The 27,060-nt window shown below is 35.9% G+C and overlaps 1 protein-coding gene across 4 annotated transcripts in view; it reads left to right on the top strand.

Annotated features, from left to right (window-relative positions):
* The window catches only part of MIPOL1 (mirror-image polydactyly 1), a 312,908-nt gene that overhangs the window by 126,826 nt on the left and 159,022 nt on the right, over positions 1 to 27,060 (top strand). For all 4 annotated transcript variants that reach the window (XM_053595277.1, XM_053595275.1, XM_053595276.1 and 1 more), the window contains one exon: positions 19,160 to 19,267. In XM_053595277.1, the coding sequence (XP_053451252.1) occupies positions 19,160 to 19,267 (108 nt within the window). The remainder of the gene's footprint in view (positions 1 to 19,159; positions 19,268 to 27,060) is intronic.

The raw sequence follows: 27,060 nt of genomic DNA, 5'->3' as shown, positions 1-27,060 counted from the left end.
ACTCATTACAATGGTATTATTTACTGAATTTTGTTTTCCTGACCACCAGCTAACTGCAGAGTTCAGCATTAGAGGGTTATAACTGTAAAAAAAGGATCAAAATACCATATCTTAGTAGTTGCATTAGCTAGAGAAGTCATCATTGTAGAAATAAATGCCTTTGCAACAATGAAGAGATTATAGAAAATAAGCTAGATTACATCTCATATATGTAGTGATTTTATTATTATCTTTATTCTAATCATTTTAGTTATAAAATATTATCTTACATTTTAACTACTTTCTGATTATTCATATTGATGTAATTTGTATCAAAACAAAAAATTGCAGTTTTAGAATTTTTACTTTTATTATTGAATTAGAAGTGTTGTCCATAAATTGTCTTTTAATTCAAGTATTATAATTTTAATCTCAAATCTATTTAGTACCCAAAGAGATTTTATTTTATTCATTTTATTTATTTATTTATTTATTTTTTAAAATTTTTATTTTTACATATGCATGTGTTAATTAGGTTTCCATTTTTTTGCCTTCACAAAATTAAAGACTTAAAATTTAATAATAATAACAATGTTTAAGATTGTTAAACATAGAAAAAAAAAACCCTCGTAAATAACAAACGAACATTCTTTCCTTGGTTATTTATTTAGTTTTTGGAGATAGTCTCTCTGTTGCCCTAGGTAGAGTGTTGTGGTGTTATAGCTCACAGCAGCCTCAAACGCTTGGGCTTAAGCAATCCTCTTGCCTCTGCCTCTCAAGTAGCTGAGACTCCAGGCCCCCACCACATCTCTATTTTTAGACAGGGGGTCTCACTCTTGCTCAGGCTGGTCTGGAGTTCCTGAGCTCAAGCAGTCCACCCACCTATGCCTCCCAGAGTGCTGATTACAGGTGTGAGCCCCTGCGCCTGGCCCCAATATATTTATTGGAAAAAATCCTATATAAGTGGACTTTATAGTTCAAACCTGTGTCATTCAAGGATCGGGTAAAGGCAGATAGTGTGAGGCACTAAAAAGTCAGGACCCATTTATATACTATCTGTAAAAAGCTACTTGAAACAATAAGATACAAATAAATTGAAATTAAAAAAAACGGGAAGGTAAAATATGTAAGCTATAAGCATAAAGAAAGGTGCTTTGGATATGTTAATATCAGACAAAGTGGGCTTAAGGGTAAGGAGTATTACTAGAGATTGAGAGATATTTCATCAGAATCCTAAATGTTAATGTATATAACAGAAGATCTTCAAAGCACAAGAAACAAAAACTGGTAGAATTAAAGGAAAAAATACACTGTTCAGCAATCATAGCTGGAAACATCAACACTATGCTTTTTAAATCCTTTGTTGTCATTTCAACAATGTTTAAGCATCTTCACTAGGATTAGATTCCTTCTCAAGAAACAATTTCCTTTGCTTATTCGTGAGAAGAAACTCCTTATCCATTGAAGTTCTATCATGAAATAGCAGCAATTCAGTCCCATCTTCAGGGTCCATGTGTAATGCTAGTTCTTGTGTTATTTCTACCATATCCAGTTACTTCCTCTGCTGAAGTCTTCAAGCCTTCCAAGTCATCCATAACGGTCGCAATCAACTTCTTACAAAGTCCTGTAATATTATTATCTTGACGTCCTCCTAGGAATTGTGAGTTTTCTTAATCGTATGCAGAGTGATGAATCCTCCTAGAAGGTTTTCAGTATACTTTCCCCAGATCCATCAGAGGAATCACTATCTATGGCAACTCTAGCCTTATGAAATGTATTTCCTAAATAATAAAACTTGAAACCAAATACTCCTTGATCTATGGGCTTCAAAATGAATGTTGTATTAGCAGGTGTGAAAAGCAACATTAATTTCCTTGCACATCTCCTTCAGAGCTCTTGGGTGACTAAGTACATTGTCAAGGAAAATAACAAGTATTATTTTGAAAGGAATCTTTTTTTTTTTTTGAGAGCTCTTGGGTGACTAAGTACATTGTCAATGAAAATAACAAGTATTATTTTGAAAGGAATCTTTTTTTTTTTTTTGAGAGTAGGCTCAACAGTGGGCTGAAAATATTCAGTAAATCATGCTGTAAACAGATACGCTGTCATCTAGGCTTCATTGTTCCATTCATAGTATAAGCAGAGTAAATTTGTCATAATTCTTCAGGGCCCTAGGATTTTCAAAATGGTAAATGAGCATTAGCATCATGTAACTTAAAGTCACTAGCTACATTGTTCCCTAACAAAGGATCAATTTGTCTCTTGAAGCTGTAAAGCCAGTCATTCTCTTCTCTCTAACTGTGAAAGTTAGATGGTGTCTTTTTCCATTTGAAGGCTGTTTTGTCTACATTGAAAATTCGTTCTTTAGTATAGCTACTTTTATCAGTGATCTTAGCTAGATCTTCTGCATAACTTGCTACAGTTTTACATTAGCACTTGGTGCTTCATCTTGTACTTTTATGTTATGGAGTTGGCGTCTTTGCTCACACATCATGAACCAACCTCTGCTAGTTTCAAACATTGGTTTTGCGGCTTTATCACCTATCTTAGCCTTGAGAGTTGAGAGTGTGCCTTGCTCTGGATTAGCCTCTGGCTTAATGCTGTAGCTAGTTTGATCTTTTATCTAGATCACTAAAACTTTTTCCATATTGGCAATAAGGCTGTTGCACTTTCTTATCAGTCATGTGTTCACTGAAGTAGCACTTTTAATTTCCTTCAATAACTTTTCCTTTCCTTTTACAACTTGGCTAACTGTTAGATGCAAGAAGCCTAGCTTTGGGCCTGTCTCTACTTTGGACATGTCTTCCTCACAAAGCTTAATCATTTCCAGCTTTTCATTTAAATTGAGAGATGTGCACCTCTTCCTTTCACTTGGACACTTTGAGGCCTTTGTGGGATTAGTGAGTCTCAGGTAATAGGTCCAAAGAACGGGAGAGAGGTCAGTTGGTAGAGCAGTCCTAATACACACAACGTTTGTCAATTAAGTTTATCATCTTCAACAGATGTAATTTATGGTCCCTGAAAAACAAGTAGAATACCCTGTTTCCCTGAAAATAAGACATCCTCTGAAAATAAGACCTACTTACAGGAAAGATAATGCATCCCCTGAAAATAAGACCTAGCGCATCTTTGGGAGCACACCTTAAAATAAGACACTGTCTTATTTTTGGGGAAACAGGGTAGTAACATCAAAGATCACTGATTACATATCACCATAACAGATATAATAATAATGAAAAAGTTTGAATTATAGTCATGTGCCACATAATGATCAACTACATATGTGATGGTGGTTTCATAAGATTATAATGAGGCCAAATAATTCCTATTACCTTCTGATGTCACAGTTGTCCTAAACAAGCTCACGATTGTGCTGATGCTGGTGTAAACAAAAGTGCTGTTCTGCTAGTCCACATAAAAGTATAGTATGTACAATTATGTATAGTATATAATATTTGATAATGGTAATAAACAACTATGTTATTGGTTTAGTCTATTTTATACTATACTACTTTGTATTGTTATTTTAAAGCATACTCCTTTTATATACAGTTTTTAAAATTAACTTTAAAATAGCCTCAGGCAAATCCTTCAGGAAGCATTTCAGAAGAAGGCATTGTTATCATAGGAGATAATACCTTCATAAGTGTTAACTGCCCCTGAAGACCTTCTGGTGGGACAGGGTATGGAGGTGGAAGACAATGATGTTGATGATGCTGACCCTATGTAGGCCGAGGCTAATATGCATGTTTTTATCTTAGTTTCTAACATAAAAAGCTTAAAAAGTAAATAAATAAAATAAATAAATAATAAATAAGAAAATATTTTTGTACAGTTGTATTATGTGTGTTTTAGGCCTTTATTATAAAAGAGTAAAGTTAAAAACTGAAAAAGTTAGGGTGGCGCCAGTGGCTCAAAGAAGTAAGGTGCTGGCCCCATATGCTGGAGGTGGCGGGTTCAAACCCAGCCCCGGCCAAAGAAAAAAAGAAAAAGTTTATAAAGTAAAAAAATGATAAACTAAGATGAACTTTTTTTTTTTTTTGAAGGTATTTATTTTTCCATTTTAAGAATGGGTACTATCCAAGCAAATCCTTCCCTCTGTATATTTACATTTCTTTTGTAAGCAATCTAATCTCACTGTACCCTCTATCCATCTCCTTCATCCCATTTACTATCATACCCTGTCTTTTGGAAATAACAATAATGTTCTCTCAATAATGTAACTTAAAGTAATGTTTAAGATTTACTTAAAGTATTTTTTTTTTTAGAAATGTCATTGATTTGCATTAACTTTTTTTCTTTTTTTAAAAATAGGGACAGGGTATCACTCTGTCACTCAGGGTGATCGTGAACTCTTGGACTCAAGAAATTGCCCACCTCACCCTCCCAAAGTACTAGGATTATAGATGTGAGCCGCTGTGCCTGGTCTTTGCACCAATCCTTTTTTTTTTTGGTTAAATCATAGCTGTGTATATTAGTGCAATCGCCTGTACCCATTCTAAGATGCACCATACATGTGGCCCCAACCATAACCCTCCCTCCACCAAAACCACCCCCTTCCTTCCCCTTCCTTGGCCCTTTCCCCATAGTCTTGTGCTATAGTTGGGTTATAGTCTTCATGTGAAAGCTATAATTTAGCTTCATAGTAGGGCTGAGTACATTGGATACTTTTTCTTCCATTCCTGAGATACTTTGCTAAGAAGAATATGTTCCAGCTCCATCCATGTAAACATGAAAGAGGTAAAGTCTCCATCTTTCTTTAAGGCTGCATAGTATTCCATGGTATACATGTACCACAATTTACTAGTCCATTCGTGGGTCGATGGGTACTTGGGCTTCTTCCATGACTTAGCAATTATGAATTGGGCTGCAATAAACATTCTGGTACAGATGTCTTTGTTATATTGTGATTTTTGGTCTTCTGGGTATAAACCTAGTAAAAGAATTATAGGATCAAATGGCAGGTCTATTTTTAGGTCTCTTAAGTATTCTCCAAACATCCTTCCAGAAGGAACATATTAGTGGGCATTCCCACTAGCAGTGTAGAAGTGTGCCCTTTCCTCCACATCCACGCCAACATCTCTGGTTTTGGGATTTTGTTATGTGGGCTAGTCTTACTGGGGTTAGGTGATATCTCAGAGTAGTTTTGATTTGCATTTCTCTGATGATTAAGGATGATGAGCTTTTTTTCATGTGTTTGTAGATTTTGCGTTGGTCTTCTTTAGAGAAGTTTCTCTTTAAGTCCCTTGCCCACCCTGAAATGGGGTCATGTGTTCTTTTCTTGCTAATAAATTTGAGTTCTCTGTGGATTCTGGTTATTAGACCTTTATCGGAGGTATAACCTGCAAATATTTTCTCCCATTCTGAGGGCTGTCTGCTTGCTTTACTCACTATGTTCTTGGCTGTGCAGAAGCTTTTTAGTTTGATCAGGTCCCGGTAGTGTATTTTTGATACTGCTTCAATTGCCTGGGGAGTCCTCCTCATAAAATATTCACCCAGGCAGATTCCTTCAAGAGTTTTCCCTGCACTTTCTTCAAGTATTTTTATAGTTTCATGTCTTAAGTTTAAATCTTTTATCCAGTGAGAGTCTATCTTAGTTAATGGTGAAAGTTGTGGGTCCAGTTTCAATCTCCTACAGGTTGCCAGCCAGTTTACCCAGCACCATTTGTTAAATAGGGAATATTTTCCCCACTGAATGTTTTTAATTGGCTTGTCAAAGATCAAATAACAGTAAGTAGCTGGATCCATCTCTTGGTTCTCTATTCTGTTCCAGATATCTACTTCTCTACTTTTGTGCCAATACCGTGCTGTTTTGATCACTATGGATTTATAGTACAGTCTCAGGTCTGGTAGAGTGATTCCTCCTACTTTGTTTTTATTGCTCAGTAATGTTTTGGCTATTCGAGGTTTTTTCTGATTCCATATAAAACAAAGTATTATTTTTTCAAGATCTTTAAAGTATGACAATGGAGCTTTAATGGGAATTGCATTAAAATTATATATTGCTTTGGGCAGTATGGACATTTTAACAATGTTGATTCTTTCCATCCGTGAGCATGGTATGTTTTTCCATCTGTTAACATCTTCGGCTGTTTCTTTTCTTAGAGTTTCATAGTTCTCTTTGTAGAGATCTTTCACGTCCTTTGTTCGGTATACTCCCAAATATTTCATCTTCTTTGGCACTACTGTGAAAGGAATAGAATCATTGACTGTTTGTTCGGCTTGGTTATTGTTGGTGTATATAAAGGCTACAGATTTATGGGTGTTGATTTTGTAGCCTGAGACATTGCTATATTCCTTGATCTCTTCTAAAAGTTTTGTAGTAGAATCCCTAGTGTTTTCCAGGTATACGATCATATCATCTGCGAAGAGTGAAAGTTTGATCTCTTCTGACCCTATGTGGATACCCTTGGTCGTCTTTTGTTCCCTAATTGCAATGGCTAAAACTTCCATTACAATGTTAAAGAGCAATGGAGACAATGGGCAACCTTGCCTGGTTCCTGATCTAAGTGGAAATGATTTCAATTTAACTCCATTCAATATGATATTGGCTGTGGGTTTGCTGTAGATGGCCTCTATTAGTTTAAGAAATGTCCCTTCTATACCAATTTTCTTAAGTGCTCTGATCATGAAGGGATGCTGGATATTATCAAAAGCTTTTTCTGCATCAATTGAAAGAATCATATGGTCTTTATTTTTAAGTTTGTTTATGTGTTGAATTACATTTATAGATTTACGTATATTGAACCAGCCTTGAGACCCTGGGATAAATCCGACTTGGTCATGGTGTATAATTTTTTTGATGTGTTGTTGAATTCTGTTTGTTAGGATCTTATTGAGTATTTTAGCATCTATATTCATTAGTGATATTGGTCTATAATTTTCTTTTCTTGTTGGGTCTTTCCCTGGTTGGGGATCAAGGTGATGTTTGCTTCGTAGAATGTGCTGGGTAATATTCCTTCTTTTTGTATATTTTGGAAGAGGTTTAGTAGTATAGGTACTAGTTCTTCTTTAAATGTTTGGTAGAATTCTGACGTAAAGCCATCTGGTCCTGGGCTTTTCTTTTTAGGGAGATTTTGTATAGTTGATGCTATTTCAGAACTTGATATAGGCCTGTTCAACATTTCCACTTCATTCTGGCTAAGTCTTGGTAGGTGGTGTGCTTCCAGGTATTGGTCGATTTCTTTCAGATTTTCATATTTGTGAGAGTAGAGTTTCTTGTAGTATTCGTTAAGGATTTTTTGAATTTCTGAGGGGTCTGTTGTTATGTCATAGTTACCATTTCTGATTCATGAAATTAAAGATTTTACTCTTTTTTTCCTGGTTAGGTTGGCCAAAGGTTTATCTATTTTATTGATCTTTTCAAAAAACCAGCTTTTGGATTTATTGATCTGTTGTATAATTCTTTTGTTTTCAATTTCATTTAATTCTGCTCTGATTTGGGGTTGAGGTGTTCTTCTTTCTCCAGTTGCTTGAGATGTTCCATTAAATTATTAACTTCCTCTCTTTCCATTTTCTTGAGGAAGGCTTGCAGTGCTATAAATTTCCCTCTTAGGACTGCCTTTGCAGTATCCGAGAGGTTCTGGTAATTCATGTCTTGATTGTTGTTTTGTTCCAAAAATATGGTGATTTCCTTCTTAATCTCGTCTATAACCCATGTATCCTTCAGCATAAGGTTGTTTAGCTTCCATGTTTTTGTATGGGTATGCAGGTTCCTGTTGTTATTTAGTTCAACTTTTATTCCATGATGGTCTGAGAAGATGCAAGGAATAATTTCTATTTTTTTAAATTTGTAGAGGTTAGATTTGTGGCCTAGGATGTGGTCGATTTTGGAGTGGGTTCTGTGGGCTGATGAGAATAATGTGTATTCAGTTTTTTGTGGATGAAATGTTCTCTAGATATCTGTTAAGTCCAGATGTTGAATAGTTGAGTTTAAATCTAAAATTTCTTTGCTTAGCTTCTTTTTGGAGGATCTATCCAGGACTGCTAAAGGGGTGTTAAAATCTCCAACTACTGTGGAAGTGGAGGAAATCAAGTTGCTCATGTCTGTTAGAGTTTCTCTTATAAATTGAGGTGCGTTGTGGTTTGGTGCATAAATATTAATAATTGAGATCTCATCATATTGAGTATTACCTTTAACAAATATGAAGTGTCCATCCTTATCCATAATTATTTTGGTTGGTTTAAAGCCTATTGCGTCTGCGAACAGGATTGCAATGCCTGCTTTTTTCTGCTTTCCATTTGCCTGGAATATAGATGACCATCCCTTCACCTTGAGTCTATATCTGTCTTTTAATGTAAGATGCGATTCTTGGATGCAGCAGATAATCTGGCTTGAGTTTTTGTATCCAGTCCGCCAACCTATGCCTCTTTAGAGGACAATTTAAACCATTCACATTAATTGAGAGTATTGATAAGCCTTTCGAGAGACGGGTGGACATTTTTAATCCTTTTGCGACTGTGGAAGTTGGAATTTGATCAAAAATTTTTTGGGTGGGTTTACTTTTGTGGTGGAGGATTACCCTGGTCTTTATGGAGGATAGGTCGAAGAATGTCCTGGAGAGCTGGTTTAGTTGTGGCAAATCTCTTCAACATGTGAATGTCGTTGAAGTATTTAATTTCTCCGTCATAAATGAAGCTCAGTTTAGCTGGGTACAGGATCCTTGGTTGAAAGTTATTTTGTTTTAGGAGATTAAAAGTCGATGACCATCCTCTTCTAGCTTGAAAGGTTTCAGCAGAGAGATCTGCAGTTATTCTGATATTCTTCCCCTTGTAGGTAATGGTTTTCTTTCGTCTAGCTGCTTTCAGAATTTTCTCCTTCATATTAACTTTAGTGAAATTGATTATAATGTGTCTGGAGGATGTCTTATTTGGGTTGAGTGGTGCTGGAGTTCTGAAACTGTCTGCTATCTGAATTTCAGAATCTCTTGGCATGTCTGGAAAGTTCTCCTTCATAATCTCATGGAGAAGAGACTCTGTGCCTTGTGAAGCCACTTCATCACTTTCTGGGATCCCTATAAGACGAATATTGGTTCTCTTCAAATTATCTGAGCGCTCTCTTGAGAGAGTGGTCTGTTTTTGCTCTCCATTTCTCTTCTTCGAGGGTTTGGGAGCCTTCCAAATTTTTGTCTTCAATGTCAGAAATCCTTTCTTCTGCTTGCTCCATTCTGTTACTGAGGGATTCTACTGTGTTTCTCAGATCTTTGAGGGATGCAACTTCTTGTCTCAATGTGTTGAAATCTTTGGTCATTTGTTCTTTGAATCTGTTGAATTCTTGAGATAACTTTTGGAATTCTAATTCGATCTTATTTGCTATCCAGATCCTGAATTCAATTTCTGACATCTCAGCTATCTGTTTGTGCATGGGGTCTTGTGCTGTTTCTGCCCCATTGATCTTTGAGGGAGTTGATCTACTCTGATTATTCATATTGCCAGAGTTTTTCTGTTGATTTCACCTCATGATTGTTTTTCACCTTTGCCTCTGGCTGTCCTCAGAGTTGGGGAGGTGTCTTTCCAAGATTAGTCCCCGGCAGGATCACTCTATTGTTGCTGGATCTTTGTAGGGAGTGACCCTGTGTAGTTCCTCTGTGGCTGCTCTAGCTAGGGAGTTCTGGTTGTGGAAGCAGTTCCGGTTTGTGACACACCCGGATCCAGCAACAGGGCTGGGGGTGGTGCACACGGTTCTGGGAGTGCCAGGCGCCCAGTGACTTTGGCACAGAGAGCCCAAGGCTCCAGCAGTCTCTGGCCAGGAGAAGAGCTCTGCGCAGAGGTAGGGAGAGCTCCAAAGGGCACGCAGCACCAGAGTCCCTGTCCAGATGAACGGGCTAGTGTGGATGCAGGGTTGCGTGGCTCCTGCAGTTCCTGGTCAGGGAATGCCGAGGCCCCGTGGGTGCAAGTCACCCGTTGGGGGTTGTTGCACAGCTCTTATGGAGGTCTGGGCAGCGCCAAGCCTAGGAGTTTGAGGTTGCTATGAGCTGTGACTTTACAGCACTCTACTCAGGGCAACAGCCCAAGGCTCCAGTATGCCAAAACCATCTCACTCTGCCCCTAAGGATTAAGGCTGTAAGGCAGCTCAGTCCCTGCCTTTAGGCTGTTCAGTCAGTAGGTTACTTTGACCCGCCCAATCCTTGCTTTGAGACCCTGAGGGAGGAGCTTGCCAGTGCAGTTCTTTCACAATGGCTTCCTGCTCCCAGCTCAGTGGCTCAGTCTGGGGCCCCAGACAATGCCCAAAGTTCTCCACACTCCTGCTCAAGCTCTCCCCAAGGCAGTTCAACTGAGTGCCAAGTCCAAGAACACCGAAACAGTTCACAGGTAAGGCCTTTCCGGTTTGCAGTCTCACTGCTGCTTGTACTTACGGTTGCTGGCATGATTAGGTCGATCGAACGCCCGCAACCATTTGCCAGTTTTCCATTGTTTTTGTCCTCCAATTGGGGTCCAGAAGTCCCTTGCTGGCTCCCTGTATCCTCAAAGGGATGATTATAGACAGATCCCACCGGCCAGAGATGCCTGGAGTCTTGTCTCCCCAGACTCGCTGTTCCCAGTTGCAGGGAAGCTCGAACTTTTTTTTTTTTTTTGAGACAGATTCTGACTATGTCACCCTCAGAAAGGTGCCATGGCATTACAGCTCATAGCAACCTCAAACTCTCGGGCTTCAGAGATTCTCTGCCTCAGCCTCCCAAGTAGCTGGGAATATAGGCACCTGCCATAATACCTGCCTGTTTTTCTGTTGTAATTGTCATTGTTGTTTAGTGGGCCCAGGCTGGGCTCAAACCCGCCAGCTTCAGTGTAGGTGGCCAGTGTCCTACTCACTGAGCTATGGCGCTGAGTCTGATGAACTTATTATTGAAGAAAGAAAAAAACTTTAATAAATTTAGTATATCCTAAGTATACAGTATTCATAAAGTTTACATATTGTACAGTTATATCCTAGGCCTTTTCACATGCACTTACTACTCGCTCACTGATTCACAAAACAGCGACTTTCAGTTCTGCAAGCTTCTCTATTCATGGTAAGTACCCTACTGCCCTCCATCAGTATACCATTTGTTCTATTCTGCTTTTTAACTGTACCTTTTCTATGTTTGGATATACAAATACTTACCATTGTTTAAAGTTACCTGTAATATTCAGTTTCTAGCCTAGAAGTAATAGGCTATCCATACTATTTAGGTGTATGGTAGGCTATTAAATCTAGGTTTGTATAGGTGCATTCTATGATGTTAGTACAAGGATGAGACCACCTAACAATGCATTTCTCAAAAGTATGCCTGTAGGCATTTTTTTGTTTTGTTTTGTTTTATGTAATAGAAGGGACTGTGACAAACTAGTCAGCATACAGAGATGTTCAACATAAGGAAGTAGGCGTATTGGACTGAAACGTACATGTACGTGGACATGTAGTGTGTCTGTCTGTGAAATTAGGTCAACTTGAGGTGATCGGTGTAGGGAGGTAGTCACCTATAAAAGTTCTACTGTATTTCTTAAAATAGCATGATTTTAGTTTGTATGCTAGCCTTAGAATGTGAAAGTAATAGGTAAGAAATATGCAGACTTTATTGGGTAATTGAGTTAAAAGGTAATTCTGGTCTGTGTTAAGTATTTATTTCCTATATCAGAGCTACGTACTTCTTCAAATATTATCTGTATCTCTAATTACTCAAAGTTCTACTTTTAAAATGTTATTAAACTTTTTCTGTAATTCTAGATGTTCTTATTCCTTTTGCTATTGTATAGATCTGTGTACAGTAAAAACTTTGTTTATAAACTGAATTATCCTGCCTTAGTATGAATCCTAGGGTTTTTTGTTTTTTTTTTTTTGAGACAGAATCTCATTTTGTCACCCTTGGTAGAGTGCCATGGCATCATAGCTCACAGTAACCTCAGACTCTTGGGCTCAAGCGATTCTCTTGTCTCAGCCTCCCAAGTAACAGGGACTACAGGCACCCGCCACAATGCCCAGCTGTTTTTTTGTTGTAGTTGTCATTGTTGTTTAGCAGGCCTGGGCTGAGTTCAAACCTACCAGCCTTGGTGTACATGGCCAGCACCGTAACCACTGAGCTACGGGCACCAAGCCAATAATTTTCACATTCACTAACTTTTTTACTTTGTAATTAACAATGTTTCTTTAATCTTCTCTGAATAATTTAATAGTTTTAAATATAAACTACTATATTTGTTATTCTAGTTATTGCTTTCTTGTAGTATTTTCGGAATTTTTATATATACTTAAAAATATTTACGTATATGTCTATGTATATATATATGCTAGTAGAAACATGTCATAACTTGGCATATTGCCGAGTGGATATGGGTACATCGTCTAGTGGATGCTTAATCAATATTGTTTGAATAATTTAGTTATGTTATATATAATGTATACATATTCATATATGTACATACAAGCCATAGCGTGTGTGATTTCAGAGAGTCATTCACATAATTATTGTTTTCTGTTTTTTAATATTTGGCATTTATAGGCCTTTTTTTCTTATATAAGTAATCATGTAAACCATATTATTGATATTTTGCTAGTGAGTTGAAGAAACAAGTTACATTTTTCAAGTTTAAAAGTTCTTTATTCCAATTTATTATAACATTGCGAAAACAGTTATTAATCTAAAATGAATGATTTTTTAAAATTATTCTAAATAAAAAGTGGTAAAGACTTATTTATATAATCCTAAATGCTTCCATACACCTGCAGTTCAATGTATATATTTCTCACTGATAACAGAGTTTGGTTTCTGTTTGCACTGGGAGAGTCTTATATTATTTTTGTCTACAAAGGAATATGTTCTATAGCATCCAAGTGGGAAATATTTGATTGTAATATAATCAGGATGATTTGTGACTGAAAGCAGATTGTACAGGAGGAAAAACATCAGCTGTTAAAAACTTAGGCAATATTATAGAACTTTTTGTTAGGAAATTAAGGCATTTTTTTTTTTTAAAGTAAAGAAAACATAAAATGGAATCATTAAAATCTATTATCTGCTTTATAATTCTTCAGCATTCACAATGTTCAATAAAAATACCTATCTTTTAGTAAAGACCAGCTAAATTTATTTTATAAAAATTTGTTATGAATTTTTATATGTTTAGTGCACTTACATTGTAGAATTAGTTGGGTTTTTTTTGTTTGTACTGGCATATTTTCTTCTTACCAGAAAGAAAGTGAGTTTAGAAAGCTAGTATCATGAATCCTTGTGATAGTTTCATTCTTCTACAACAGTTACCTATTTTTCATCTGTATTCCCTATTCTTTTTTTTTTGTTTGTTTTTGTTTTTTGTAGAGACAGAGTCTCACTTTATGGCCCTCGGTAGAGTGCTGTGGCCTCACACAGCTCACAGCAACCTCCAACTCCTGGGCTTAAGCGATTCTCTTGCCTCAGCCTCCTGAGTAGCCGGGACTACAGGCGCCCGCCACAACGCCCGGCTATTTTTTGGTTGCAGTTTGGCCGGGGCCGGGTTTGAACCCGTCACCCTCGGTGTATGGGGCCGGCGCCTTACCGACTGAGCCACAGGCGCCGCCCTATATTCCCTATTCTTTTATTCCTGTTATTTTGAAGGAAATCTCAGAAATAATATTGTTTTATCTATTAATGCTTGTAGCGTATCTCTGAAGTATATGGACTCCTGTCTAAAACATAACCACAGTATCATTATCACACCAAAAATACTAACAAAAATTCTATGCTATTGTGAAACATCCAGTTTAATATTCAAGTTCCAATGCCTCATAAATATCATACCTTTTGTTTGCTTAGAATCTGTATCTAAATAAGATTCACACATTGAAAATGATTGAATTGACTTTGAATGCTCTTTTATAGATTCCCCTCTATCTTTTCTTTTCCCTTGAATTTTATTTTTTAAACACCATTTAAAAAATTTTCTTATAGAATTTTCCAGGTTTTTTGCTTCATCTTGGTAGAGTCATGTTCCTTTGTTTGCTTTTCTCCTGTAAATATGGCAATTTGGGCTGGAAACTTGAGCAAATTTAGATTAGTTTTTATTAGCAACACTACTTTGTAGGTATTTTTGTTCTTTTCGTCTAGAAGCACAAGTGTTGTGCTTCCTTCTATGTTCTTAGCAGATCTCAATGCCTGGGTTCTTTAATACAGTAATGATTTCAAAATTGTGATATTCTAACTTTTCCATTTTCTTTATTAGCTAGAATTTTTCTACAAAGAATTCTTTCATTTGCACAGTGGGAAAGCTTATATAAGAAAGGGTGGATAAATGATGTAAGTTTACTAGTATTCTCTCACACTGATTATTAGTTCAAAATCTTATTTCATTAGAAGCTCAATAATTTAAAATTATTATGTGTATCAATACATGGCAGTTATTATTCCTGTTGATACTGAAATGGCCTTTTCTTTAGCTAGTTGGCTTATAGGTGTATGCACATGTGTGTATGTGTATATAACGTCACTAAGGTATTTAAAAAGTATTCATTGAGCACTGAGCATCCACTAGGCCCTGCAGCAGTAGCCACTGGGCAGTTTGACAGTGGTTGGCTCCTGTGTCCTTTTCTGATTCTGTGTAAAAGTTCCTTGATATTTATTATGACCAATGTTTTTGGATCATCTTGTACATTTCTTCCCCCAGATCTAGAAACAGCTATATATTGTATCAATTCCTTTAATTTTAGTAGGAAATGGGACTTAGAGCCACAGCAACCTCAAACTCTTGGGCTTAAGCTATTCTCTTGCCTCAGCCTCCCAAGTAGCTGGAACTACAGGCGCCTGCCACAGTGGCTGGCTATTTTTTATTGCAGTTGTCATTGTTGGTTAGCTGGCCCGGGCTGGTTTTGAACCCATCAAATTTGGTGTATGTGGCCAGTGCTGTAACCACTGCACTGCGGGCGCCGAGCCAAGAGTTTTTTCTTAATTTATCTTACAACTGTATCTTTTGTTTTCTATGGTGAGAATCCTAGTTCTCAAGAACAGTTATGTGATTGTTAATTAGAAAGTTAATTCACTGTAGTAATGCAGCGTATTTGGAGAAAGCATTCAATAAAATCAAACACACCTTTAATTTTACAGAAGTGGAATGAGATCTTTTAGCAGACTAGGAATGAAAAATAATGTCTATGATATTATTAGGATATCTACCAAAATGCCTCTTAATGATTACGTGTTAGAAGCATGCCTTTTAAGGTCAGGAACAAGAGGACAGGAGGAAAATATTCTCACAGGCTTCTTTGCTACCATCCTATTCTGAGCCCTCTCACCTTTCTTTCTCCTGGACTACTCAAGAACTTCCCAACCTGACTTCCTTTATCTTTCCTGAGCCCTGCCCCCAACCCTATTAACATAGCAGGAAGAATAAACCCATATTAATACAAATTATGCTGCTTTTCTGTTCAACACCCTCCAGCAACTTTCTGTCTCACTTAGAGGAAAAGCTGTCGTCTAGAAGGACTACCAGTTCCTCTGACTTCATCTCCCAGTATTTTCCCCCTTGCTAATAACTTCATTTCTGCTAGAGAATTCTCCCTCCTATTATTCAAGCATGCCAGAAAAGATTCCACCTTAAGGTATTCGCATCTACTGTTCCTTCTCTGTCAATCACACTGTCTAAAGGTACGCAGCATTTACTGCTCTATTTTCTTTATTAAATACTTTCTCTCAATTATATCTTTCTATTTAAAATGTTTTAAAGTTTGCATCAGTGAAAAAATTTATTGAAATTCATTAGTAAATAAGCATAGTACATAGAAAGCCTGCCCCCCAATCCCTGTGAAGAACTTCCAGTAAAGAGAAACCACAAAACACCTTTTAAACACCTTATTTTCCAGGAGAGAACCTGTTCCCATAGGCCATTAAGCTCCTGTGTCTTCCTGGAGACTTATTTTCCATGGCTTGTATATAATGGCCTGTGTGAAGGGAAACTGTTTTCTCTTAAGGAGAAATAGCGTTTCTTTGTTTCTGATTCAACCATAGACCAAAGGACTCTACCATCAGGTTCCATCTCTTCAATAATTATCTTGATTACTCTGATTTTAGAATTGCAAAGCATTTCCTTACCTACTCTTTTGGCACTCCCTTTATCTTTAGCTTGTTTTTCTTTAACATTTTTTTTTTAACTTTTATCTGTTTCATTTTTAGTTTATTGTTTCTTTTCCCCAACTAAAATGTGAGCTCCATGGGAATAGAGATTTTTATCTGCTTTGTAAAATACTGTTAATCTTCCCAGCGTCTCTAACTACTTACGTAGCACAGAGTAATTACTTAATGAGTAGTAGTTGGATAAAAATGAACTTAAGGGCTCAGCGCCTGTAGCTCAAGTGGCTAAGGCGCCAGCCCGGAGCTGGCGGGTTTGAATCCAGCCCGGGCCTGCCAAACAACAATGACAACTATAGCCAAAAAATGGCTGGGCATTGTGGTGGGCTCCTACAGTCCCAGCTACTTGGGAGGCTGAGGCAAGAGGATCGTTTAAGTCCAAGAGTTTGAGGTTGCTGTGAGCAGCAATGCCATGGCATTCTACCCAGAGCAACAGCTTGAGACTCTGTCTCAAAAAGTAAATAAATAAAATGCACTTCAGAGTAGCAGTTCCTCAGGGGCAAGATTTAAGAAGGAAGAAATTTGTTACATAGTTCTAATATTTTTTTAAATCTGAAGGAATTATGGAAGATTTGTTTACATTTGGTAAATATTGGTGATAGGTATAAGTTTCTGCTATACTTAAAATTATAGTAGGTATAATTTTCTCAAGAAAATTTGAGATGTAGATTAAAAGATAGGATTTTTACTTTATAGATATTATGAAATTATAAAGTGACAATCATTAATGTAGTGTGACTCTTGCTAATAAAGTTAAATCCTTTCGCTTCAAAATTAAAGAGTTTTGTAAAAGAAGAAAGAAGCAAACTGGAAGAAATCATATATAAACATGCAATCCTGGGGAGTATATTAGGATTTCTAAGTATTACATCAAATGAAGAAATAGGATTAAATAAATTGAAATAAACTATAAATTCAGTTAAATATAAATCACAAATATGTATTTGACAGAAACATTTATATATTTTTTTACTAACTTCAAAGCTCTGATTTGGCTAAGACAGTTTGAGTCCTAGATCAATGTTAACTTTAAACCTCATAAAGATATGAAAATAAATTCAATATTTCTTGAGCAAGAATGAGCAAATTCTCTTTTTAGTTTTGTGTCACATAGACAGGAAAAGTCTCTCTTCATGGGTCATTTCTGGTTTGCTTGGAATAACAAAAGGAGGTGGTCAGATGACTCTTGACCATGCTTCCTTCCTTTCTCCAGATACGTCCCTGAGGTTTCTGCCATCATTCCTCTGCTACATTCAGTTTCAAAATTATTACCCCAAACAAGCCCAACTCAGATGTCATCTCCATGAAACATTCTTTTTTTCTCATAGCCAAGTAATCTACCTCATATTCGAACCTTCATAGGTTATACTTAGTCATTACATTTTAATACCCATACTTATCAAAATAATTTTGTATTAAAATTAATTGAAAATGTGAAGGAGAGCATTTAGTAGAGCATCTCTCTTCTGTAATGTGACACTTCTATGTCTCACTCATTTTCATGTTTCATGATTTGTGTCTGCACAAAACACATTTGTGTTTTGATTGCCTTATGAACAAATATTTTACTTGTTACAGACTAAAAAAGGATGGAGTTTAATGTATAGATCATATGTCCCCTTCAAATAAAGTCCAAATGATACATGCCATGTAATTTTTTCAAATTGCTTGAAAAAATTACATGAATCAGGTTGTCACACAGCGTGTGGAGGAATGGGCATGGTAACATAAAAGGATCTTTACCTGATGAGTCAGTGCTCTGTCATATTTGCAGAAGTTAGCTTCAACAAAACTGATAAATTAATATTAATTTGAAATGTCTTGACTTTGTGGTGGTTTTATGTAATTTGTAAATGTGTTTTGGTTTTATGATGATAATATGCATGAGATGGCTATACTTGATTTTCTATTTGTAAACATCTTTATGCCATCTCCAAGTAGGTCAGTATCGGGAGTCTGACACAACTTTTTCTATGAGAGGATTGTATATTACTCGAAGTTGGGAAATACTGATGCAGACTGCATAATATTATAGAGATCAGAAGCAGGAAAAATCAACCTTAGAATAGTAAGAAATGCCAGTTTAGATTACAACTGCATCTTGACTGTGTCATAACTAATGATTTTTGATTCATTATGACAACTGGCCTTTTGTCAAATAATCTAGAAAGAACTTTGACCCCATCTTAAATCAATATGTGTACTTATTGGTTGTTACTTAAATATCCTGATTTAAAAATAGACAGAGAGTGATTTTTAACTTTTTCCCAAAAGATGGGCTGAGTTCTTTTTTCCTTTAAACAACCTCATATTCTCCCTATTTGCAGCATATCATTTTATAGCATGTATAATTATTGTGTAAAATGTTTTATATATTTATGTTGTGATGTTATATTCAAATTTCAATATATTTCAGTAATTTTTGAAGATGTCTATTAGTCTCTTTATACTTTTATTATACCTATAATTTCTTTATTACTTATTTTACTTTTGTTGTCTCACAATCTTCACTTATATTTCAAGTAGGTAAAAAAGTGTCATTTTACATATTTGTTACCACTTGTTTAACTAAAAGTGAGATTTAGTCAGAATACTTGGTTTCTTATCTGTTTTCAAGTCTCATAGTGCTCTGGCTGTTGCTTTTTTCCCCCTATAAAATTGTTTGTTTAGAATATTTCTAGTATCTATGAATGTATACTTTATGATTTTTATTTTATAACGTTGACTAAAATTGATCATAGAATATCATGTTGTAGTTTATTTAGAATCCAATGCGACTTACAGAAGCATACTTTTATTCAACAAATAATCTGAACCATTGGTTAAAGTTTAAATATAGTTTAATTTTATAGAAACAAGTATTTTTATGGTTTGTATCATCATATTTAGATTAACAAAAACCTAACTGAAAATTGTAATTGAATTACCAGGGTACTATAAACAATTATATTTTATTTGTATTTAATGTTACTTTTACTTACCCTTCTTGTTGCAAAAAATAAGCCCTTGTCTTACAGAGAATACAATGATATTGTTTACATTAATTCATGTGGCTCAGTAAAAAAAATGCTATAACTCCTTTACTTAATGGGATTCTTCCCCTGTGGCAGTGCAAACGGCTAGAGCAGGAGCTTCATCATCTGAAAGAGCAGAACCAGACTTCAGCAAACAACATGAGACATCTGACTGCTGAAAACAATCGAGAACGTGCTCTGAAGGTAAATCTCCGTTCCTTCTTGCAGGCAAATTAAGGTTGTAAGCCCTTGGTGCCAGCTTTCTGTGCTGCATATATCAGTTGTGTACATTTCAGCAGAAGTGAGCTGTGGTGTTTGCCAACAGCCCCTTCTTTAAACACAGATACAGCACCCTTCTGTTATGGTATTATTTTATTTCATGTATGTGTACATGAAAACAACATATTTTCTAAATTTTGAATGGTGGTACATGTTTATAATATTTATGTTTTTTTATTTATGTTTTTATATTATTTCTTTTTGTAGTTAATAAAAAGTAACCATACCAAAAGAAAAGAATTAAATAATGGGCCTTTGCTTTGCATCAATATTTATTATAATAATTATTTTTAATGATTTGTAGTATTAGTTACTCACAGAACTGACAGTCCTTGAAAAATATGTGAATATGTTTGATAATTGAAGGAGTACTTAGAATGTTACAACAAAAGAAGAAGAGAGATAATAAATTTAAGTAGAACTTGAAACAAGTAAAGTGGGTATTTCCGGACAAAGTGTTTGTTCTCCTAGTAATAGAGATCCAGTAATCATGGGGAAAGGACTTTATTTCAGTCCTACCAAATACATTTTATTTCTTAAGATGCTTGTGACTTCCCATTCTATTTTCTGTCTATGTCCCGGATCCTGGTATAGTTTGACGTGGTGTAGTCTCTACCTTCAGGGTGCTTGCATTCTTATTAACATACTAAAGAAAAAAAAATACATGGGAAACCAAAAGGGTTCATTGTTATTTTTATTATGCACTAAGAAAAGATTTGCCACCAAGAAGATTGTATTCTACTTTGTTGTCTCAAATTCATTTTTCACTGCAGATTACAGAGTAATATTCATATTACAGCATTGACAATACAATTTACTAAGCCCGAATCATCTACCAAAATTGAGGAAAATGGTGATATTTTAATGTGGAAGATATTTTTAATCTGTTCAAGAAGTCAAAAGTTTGGTAGAAGTCAAATTTTTCCACAAAATGTATTTAGCTTGAAATTCTTAGGTGGGGGCTCATAATGATGTTGTTAGTATTGTTTAATATACTTTCTCTTATTTGCTATTGAATTTATAGATAGAACAGAACCAATAAATAAGAAAGAGCCAAATTATAGGTCATTGTGATTATGGTTAATTACCTTCAAGAAATTTACTATTTTATGAAAATAGAGTATAATAATTTTTAAAATCTATATTTGCAAAATAGAACACACAGCTTCCATTGTGTGTGTATTATCAGTGTGAGAGGACAGATTTCATGTGCTTTACGTGATACGGTTATTTTCATTTAAAGTGGGTCCTGAAGCCAGGTTCAGTGGCACATGCCTATAATCTCAGCACTTTGGGGGGCCAAAGTGGGAGGATCACTTGATGCTGGGGGTTTGAAACCAGCCTGGGCAGCATAGCAAGACCTTGTCTCTACAAAAAAACAAACAAGCAAACAATAAATAAATAGGTAATAAAGCGGAATCTAAAGTAAAAATTTATGGTCTTTATTCTAGCATTTCTGGTTATGTGTTTCTGTTAAATTTAAGTGGCAGCTACTACTTATAGAGAGGAATAGAAATAGATGAACATTGCTATTAGAATTAGAAGGAAGTAAACTAGTAATACTAAGTGAATAAAGTCAGAGATTAAAATTTCCTCCTTATCTTTTGGTAGCTTTATATAATAGATTATTTCTTTTCTTTTCTTTTTTTTTTTCTTCTGAGACAGGATCTCACTCTCTTGCCCAGACTGGAGTGCAGGGAACTCCTGGGCTCAAGTGATCCACCTGCCTCGGCTTGCAGAGTAGCCTGGACTATAGGCATATACCACCATACCCAGCTAATTTTTCTATTTTTGGTAGAGACTCCTGCTCAGGCTAGTCTTAAACTCCTGGTCTCGAGTAGTTATCCCATCTTTCTATCCCAAAGTGCTAGTATTATAGGCTTAAGCCACTACACACATCCTCACTTTTTTAGTGCTGAATTTTCATTTGTTTGTATATACCACAATTTATTTATTCACTCGTCTACCTGAAGGACAATTTGGTTGCTTCCAAGTTTTGGCAATTATAAATAAAACTCCTATAAATACCCATGTACTTGTCTTTTTGTGAACATAAATTTTTCAACTCATTGTTGAGTAAGTACCAAGGAGTGTAATTGCTAAACCATATGTATTAGTAAAAGTATGTTTATTGTGTATGCAACTCTCAAACTGTCTTAACAAAGCTGTTCTACCACTTTGACTTTTCAAGAGTAATGAATGAGAGTCCTGTTGTTACGTATTTCCCCCTAGTATTTGTTGTTTCTTTGTTGTTCATCCATTCATATGGCATCATCTATGGAAGTAATTTATGTGCACTAATGACTGTCATGCCTGGTGTTCCACTCAAGTATCTTAATGTCTTCTTCACCTCAGCAAATCTGAAACCAAATGCCTAATTTAACTCTATAAGCTTTCTCTCTGGGAAGAAGTCAAGACCTCTGTCAGACACTATTGACTGCATAACTCAGCATTTATTTCCAGTCATGTTCTTCTTTGCACACGTTCAGTATAGATACTGGAGCAGTTAAAGCTTTCCAGCCTTTCTTTTTGCCAGTGAGACACAAGAGAGAGCCTACAGCAGGGACAGGAGAAGAGGAGAGGTGTCTCTAGAAAGGTTTCTGTTTCCTGATGTAAGGGCAGATGAAGTAAGCATCATTTCTTCTTCCCTTGTTACTACCTTGAACACTTACCTGTGGTCTGCAAGTGTACCAGCCATTTTAGAGTCCTAAAGAAAGGGCCAAGAGCAACTGGCTATAACATCACTGAGCCTCTGAGCCAGTGAGCCACTGAGAGAATGTCAAGCACCTATATCCTGACTCCTCCTTTTGGTGAGAAAGTAAAGCCCTATATTTTAAGTAAATCATTCTAGATAGTTTCTATTATTTAATGACAAATTGACCTGTTAACATCTGTTAATTAATAGTACTGCCATCTGCCTAAATATATAAGCTAAAGCAATTGATATGATCTTCATATCCTTTTAAACTCTCATTCACCACAAAGCAATTTAGTGTCCAGTTTTATCAGGTATGCAGTGGTTACTTAATATTTTTCTCCCATTTTTATTATCTACCCTACGTGAAGTTCATGATCCTGATGATAATACCCTGCTAACTAATTTTTCTGTCCTCAGTTTCTCATTGGTATTAACTATCATTCTAAGACTTTTTACCCAAAAACCTTCACTAATTATTTCATTTTCATCAATGTAAGAAAATACAGATATTTTGAATGATCCTCCTGATATAATCAATATAAAGGGACAGTGATAACTTATATATATATTTTTTTTTTTGTAGAGACAGAGTCTCACTGTACTGCCCTCGGGTAGAGTGCCGTGGCGTCACATGGCTCACAGCAACCTCTTAACTCTTGGGCTTATGCGATTCTCTTGCCTCAGCCTCCCGAGTAGCTGGGACTACAGACGCCCGCCATAACGCCTGGCTATTTTTTGGTTGCAGTTTGGCCGGGGCTGGGCTTGAACCTGCCACCCTCGGCATATGGGGCCTGTGCCCTACTCACTGAGCCACAGGCGCTGCCCGGTAACTTATATTTTAAGAATATTTTAAAGCACATCATTGAGAAGGCAACAAAATAAGGAATTGGCAAAGCTCATACATTGACTTCTCAATTGCAGTGATGGAATAGTATTTTAAATACACTGAGCAAAAGAGAAATAGTGCCTTATATAGTACAGAGAGAAAGTAATTGGAAATATCAAGAATAAAATATTGATTACATAAATAAAAATCTTGAGTTGCTTCCTATTGCCAATGGAGTAAAATAAAAACCTTTCTAAATATGGAATTTAGGACTCCAAATAATAGTTTTAGCCTGCCTTTTAAAAAAATTTTTGTTTTTGGAAATTGTTCTCTATCTCTAATCTTGTTAATCCCTAGGCATCCCTACTTGAAGTTTTGTAAAGGCGTCATGTTCTTTAATTTATTCTAATCTATGTTCTTGTATAGTTTTATTTTAAATTCTGCTTCAATCTTCCCTACATCAAAAACTTCTTGAACATAAGGGATCGTAACTTTTCATGTTGTTATTCCCTTGGAATTTAGCACATTGTTTAAATCATGTTAACAATCAGTTTTTTAAATTAAAAAATCAGGGTTTTAACGTTTGTTTCTTTTTTGAGACAGTCTCACTCTGGTGTCCTGACTAGAGTGCTATGGCAGCATAGCTCATAGCAACCTCAAGTTCTTGGGCTCAAGCAATCTTCTTGCCTCAGTCTTTTTTTTTTTTTTTTTTTTTTTTTTTTAGTAGAGACTGGGTTTCACTCTTGCTCAGGCTTGTCTCAAATTCCTGAGCTCAAGTGATCCACCCACCTCGGCCTCCCAGAGTGCTAGGATTACAGGCATGAGCCACCGTGCCTGGCTAACAAAAATCATATCTTATTTGAAGTCAACATATTTACTAACAAGGAATTATTCTGTTATAATATTGTCTTAATAATCCCTGGCTGTGCCTAATTAGTACTCTATAGAAGGATTTCTATCTTACACTAAAATTTCTTGGTTTGTGAGCTGAATAATGCAGTAGTATAGGAAATTATAGTTTTGACTATTGGCTTAAAGATGTTGACAGAGGAACTTTTTATTTGTTGGTCTAGCATTTTACTGTTTAGAGTTCATTACAGGGTAAGTTCTTTTAAGGAACCATGCAAATAGCACTATAGAAATAATATAGTTTCTTAAGATGGGATCATATATTGAGATGAGTTACTAGAGCAGCCATGATAATATACTGTCTTTGATATGCCCAGATGAATGTCATTTTGGGTTCTTTTCTAATAGATAACTCTGGGAATAGAATTTAAAAATCTTGAATTTGCCATTTACTATTTGTACAGTATTGGTAAATTCTGTTATCTTTTATGAGGATTGGCTCCCACATTTGCAAAATACTAAGAGTAGGGATAATTGTTAGAATTGATAAAATATATGTGCAGTCTATGCAGTAGGATGTATTATGTCAGTGTAACTTCTAGTATAGTAATAGAACTTTGGTGTAGGTACCAAAGACTTATTTTTTTATCTTTGCTATGAATGAACTGTATTATCTATGTTTGGTTACTTTGTATCTTTAAAATAAGGAGGGTGGATAACAAAGTCATTTACAAGAGAATGACTTTGTGACTTTATAAATTTATAGTATTGTTATCATAGTTTTACTGATTTATTCAATAATACATATATGTGAAATAGTTTGAATTCAGGCCCATATAGGTTCTGAATTAAGGGAAGGACAGTCATTTTCAAATTAGTATGGTCATAGATTGGATGATTATATAATTTATCTTTTAAACTAAAGCATTTTTGAGAATCAAAGGCATATGATTAGTGATCATGCCCAGACACTGATGTTATGGCTACAAAGCAGTGGCACAAGAGGTCCTCGTGTGGATGGATCAGTTCTGTATCAGTACACATGTGATAAAATAACATAACAGGCTCAGTACCTGTAGCTCAGTGGCTAGCACACCATCCACATGCACCAGAGTTGGTGGGTTTGAGTCCAGCCAGGGAATACCAGACAACAATGGCGACTACAACCAAAAAATAGCCGGGCACTGTAGTGGGCGCCTATAGTCCCAGCCACTTGGGAGGCTGAGGCAAGAGAATCACTTAAGCCCAAGAGTTTGAGGTTGCTGTGAGCTGTGACGCCACGGCACTCTACCAAAGTGAGACTCTGTCTCAAAAAAAAAATGACATAACAACTACACACACACACACACACTCCAGTGCATGTAAGACTGATGAAGCCACAGGATCAGATTTAGGTATTGTACTGTGGTTTTTAGCTATTGAATTGTGGTTGTATAAGATGTTAACTATGGGGGGGATTCAAGCAGATAGTGTGTGGAACTTGCCTATATACCTTTTAACTTCCTGTGACTTTACAATTATTTAAAATATAAAGTTTGGGATATAAGTTAATTGGCTAAAATCCTTGAAGTTAGCCTCAAATTGTATCTTTCCTTCACATTCAATATCCTATGTGTAAACAAATTCTCTTGGCTTCTACTTTTGATACATATCAAGATTTTAGCCACTTTTCACCACTTCTGCTGTTACTGCTATCATTCAAGCTTCTATATTCTCTTGCTTAGATTATTGCAGAAGTCTCCTCATGGTTCCCCTGTTTCTGTCCTTGCTATTCTTTATCTCAGCACAGCCTCCAGAATGATCCTGCTAAAAGATAAGTTAGATTGCATTACTCCTGCTAAGAATCTTCCTGTGGCCTGCCATTTCGCTCAAGGGATAAACCAACAAGATGGCGATGTCTTGATCTGACCCTCCCCGTATATCATACCTCACTTCAGGTATACTACCTTCTTACTGTTCCTCTGACACTAGGCAAGCTTGTGTCTCAGGGCGTTGTATTTCCTGTTCCTACTTCCAAGGAAAACTCTTCCCCCAAATATTTACACAACTGAATTTTTTATCTTCTTCAAGTCTATTCAAATGCTACCTACCCAGTGAGGGTTCCCTAACAACCTGTTATATATTTCAACCCATACTCCTATCAGCATTTTCGCTGTCCCTGGTTTATCTCTGAAGTACTTGTCATCACCTTAAAAAGTATATATTTTATTTATTTACCATATTTTAATCTATTTTATTAATAAGAGTGAATGTTCCATGAAGTCAGAGATTTTTGTTTACTTTGTATACTTTCTGTATCTACTCACGGTATTAAAAATACTTAACTTTCAATAAGTCAAACATACTGACCAATCAGAATAGATGCCAGCTGTCAAAAATTTGAATGGCTGTGCTTGTCCATAAAAGCTAAAAACTAGCTCTAGCTACATCTCCTACAACAGTGTCTTAACACATAGTATCCATTAAATAAATATCTCTTGAGTGAATTCATACTACACATGCAGTTTAGAATCTTGCTTTCCCTGCTGCATATCTCACAAGCATTATTCAGTAGATGTACATAGTCTTTATAAACATCCCCTTGAAATTACATATAATTCGCAATGCACAAATGCACCATAATTTTAACTTTCTTTAAAGACAAATATTTAGGTTGCTGGCAGTTTTGCACTCTTATAAATACTGCTATGAAAAAACACTTCAACACTTTATTAAAACAAAAAAGCATATATTTTAGAAAGTCAAATGATTCCATAAGGATTATAATAAAAAAGTGTCAGTTTACTTCCTCATCTACCTTTTCTGATTTCTGCTCCATAGAAAAAATAATATATCTAAATTAAAAACATATTATTTCTTTTTTTCTTTTTTAGACAGAGTCTCAACCTGGGTAGAGTGCTGTGGCATCATCATATCTCACAATAACATCCAACTGTTGGTCTCAAGCTATCCTTTTGCCTCAGTTTTTTCTGTTTTTAGTAGAGATGGGGGTCTCACTCTTGCTCAGGCTGGTCTCAAACTTGTGAGCTCAAGCAGTTCACCTGCCTCAGCCTCCCAGAGTGCTAGGATTATAGGTATGAGCCACTGTACCTGGCCTTTATATTATTTCTTGAGTTTTCATTTTTAGTTATTAATTGCCTTCCTACTAATGAAGATGAAGATTTAGTTTTATCACCTTTTTGTTAGTTCGTTGTGTAGTATTTACATTGTTCTAAGTGAAGGTTCATAGATGGACCATACAGTAAAATATTTTTCAGACATCACAGCAAGAATTATATTTTATATCATGGCCTCGTTAATATACAAACACATAAAAAATATATATATACACAAACACATAAGTAT

This window comes from Nycticebus coucang, chromosome 6 (genome assembly GCF_027406575.1).
Source record: "Nycticebus coucang isolate mNycCou1 chromosome 6, mNycCou1.pri, whole genome shotgun sequence".
Taxonomy (NCBI): domain Eukaryota; kingdom Metazoa; phylum Chordata; class Mammalia; order Primates; family Lorisidae; genus Nycticebus; species Nycticebus coucang.
This window is presented reverse-complemented; position numbering and strand designations above follow the sequence as displayed.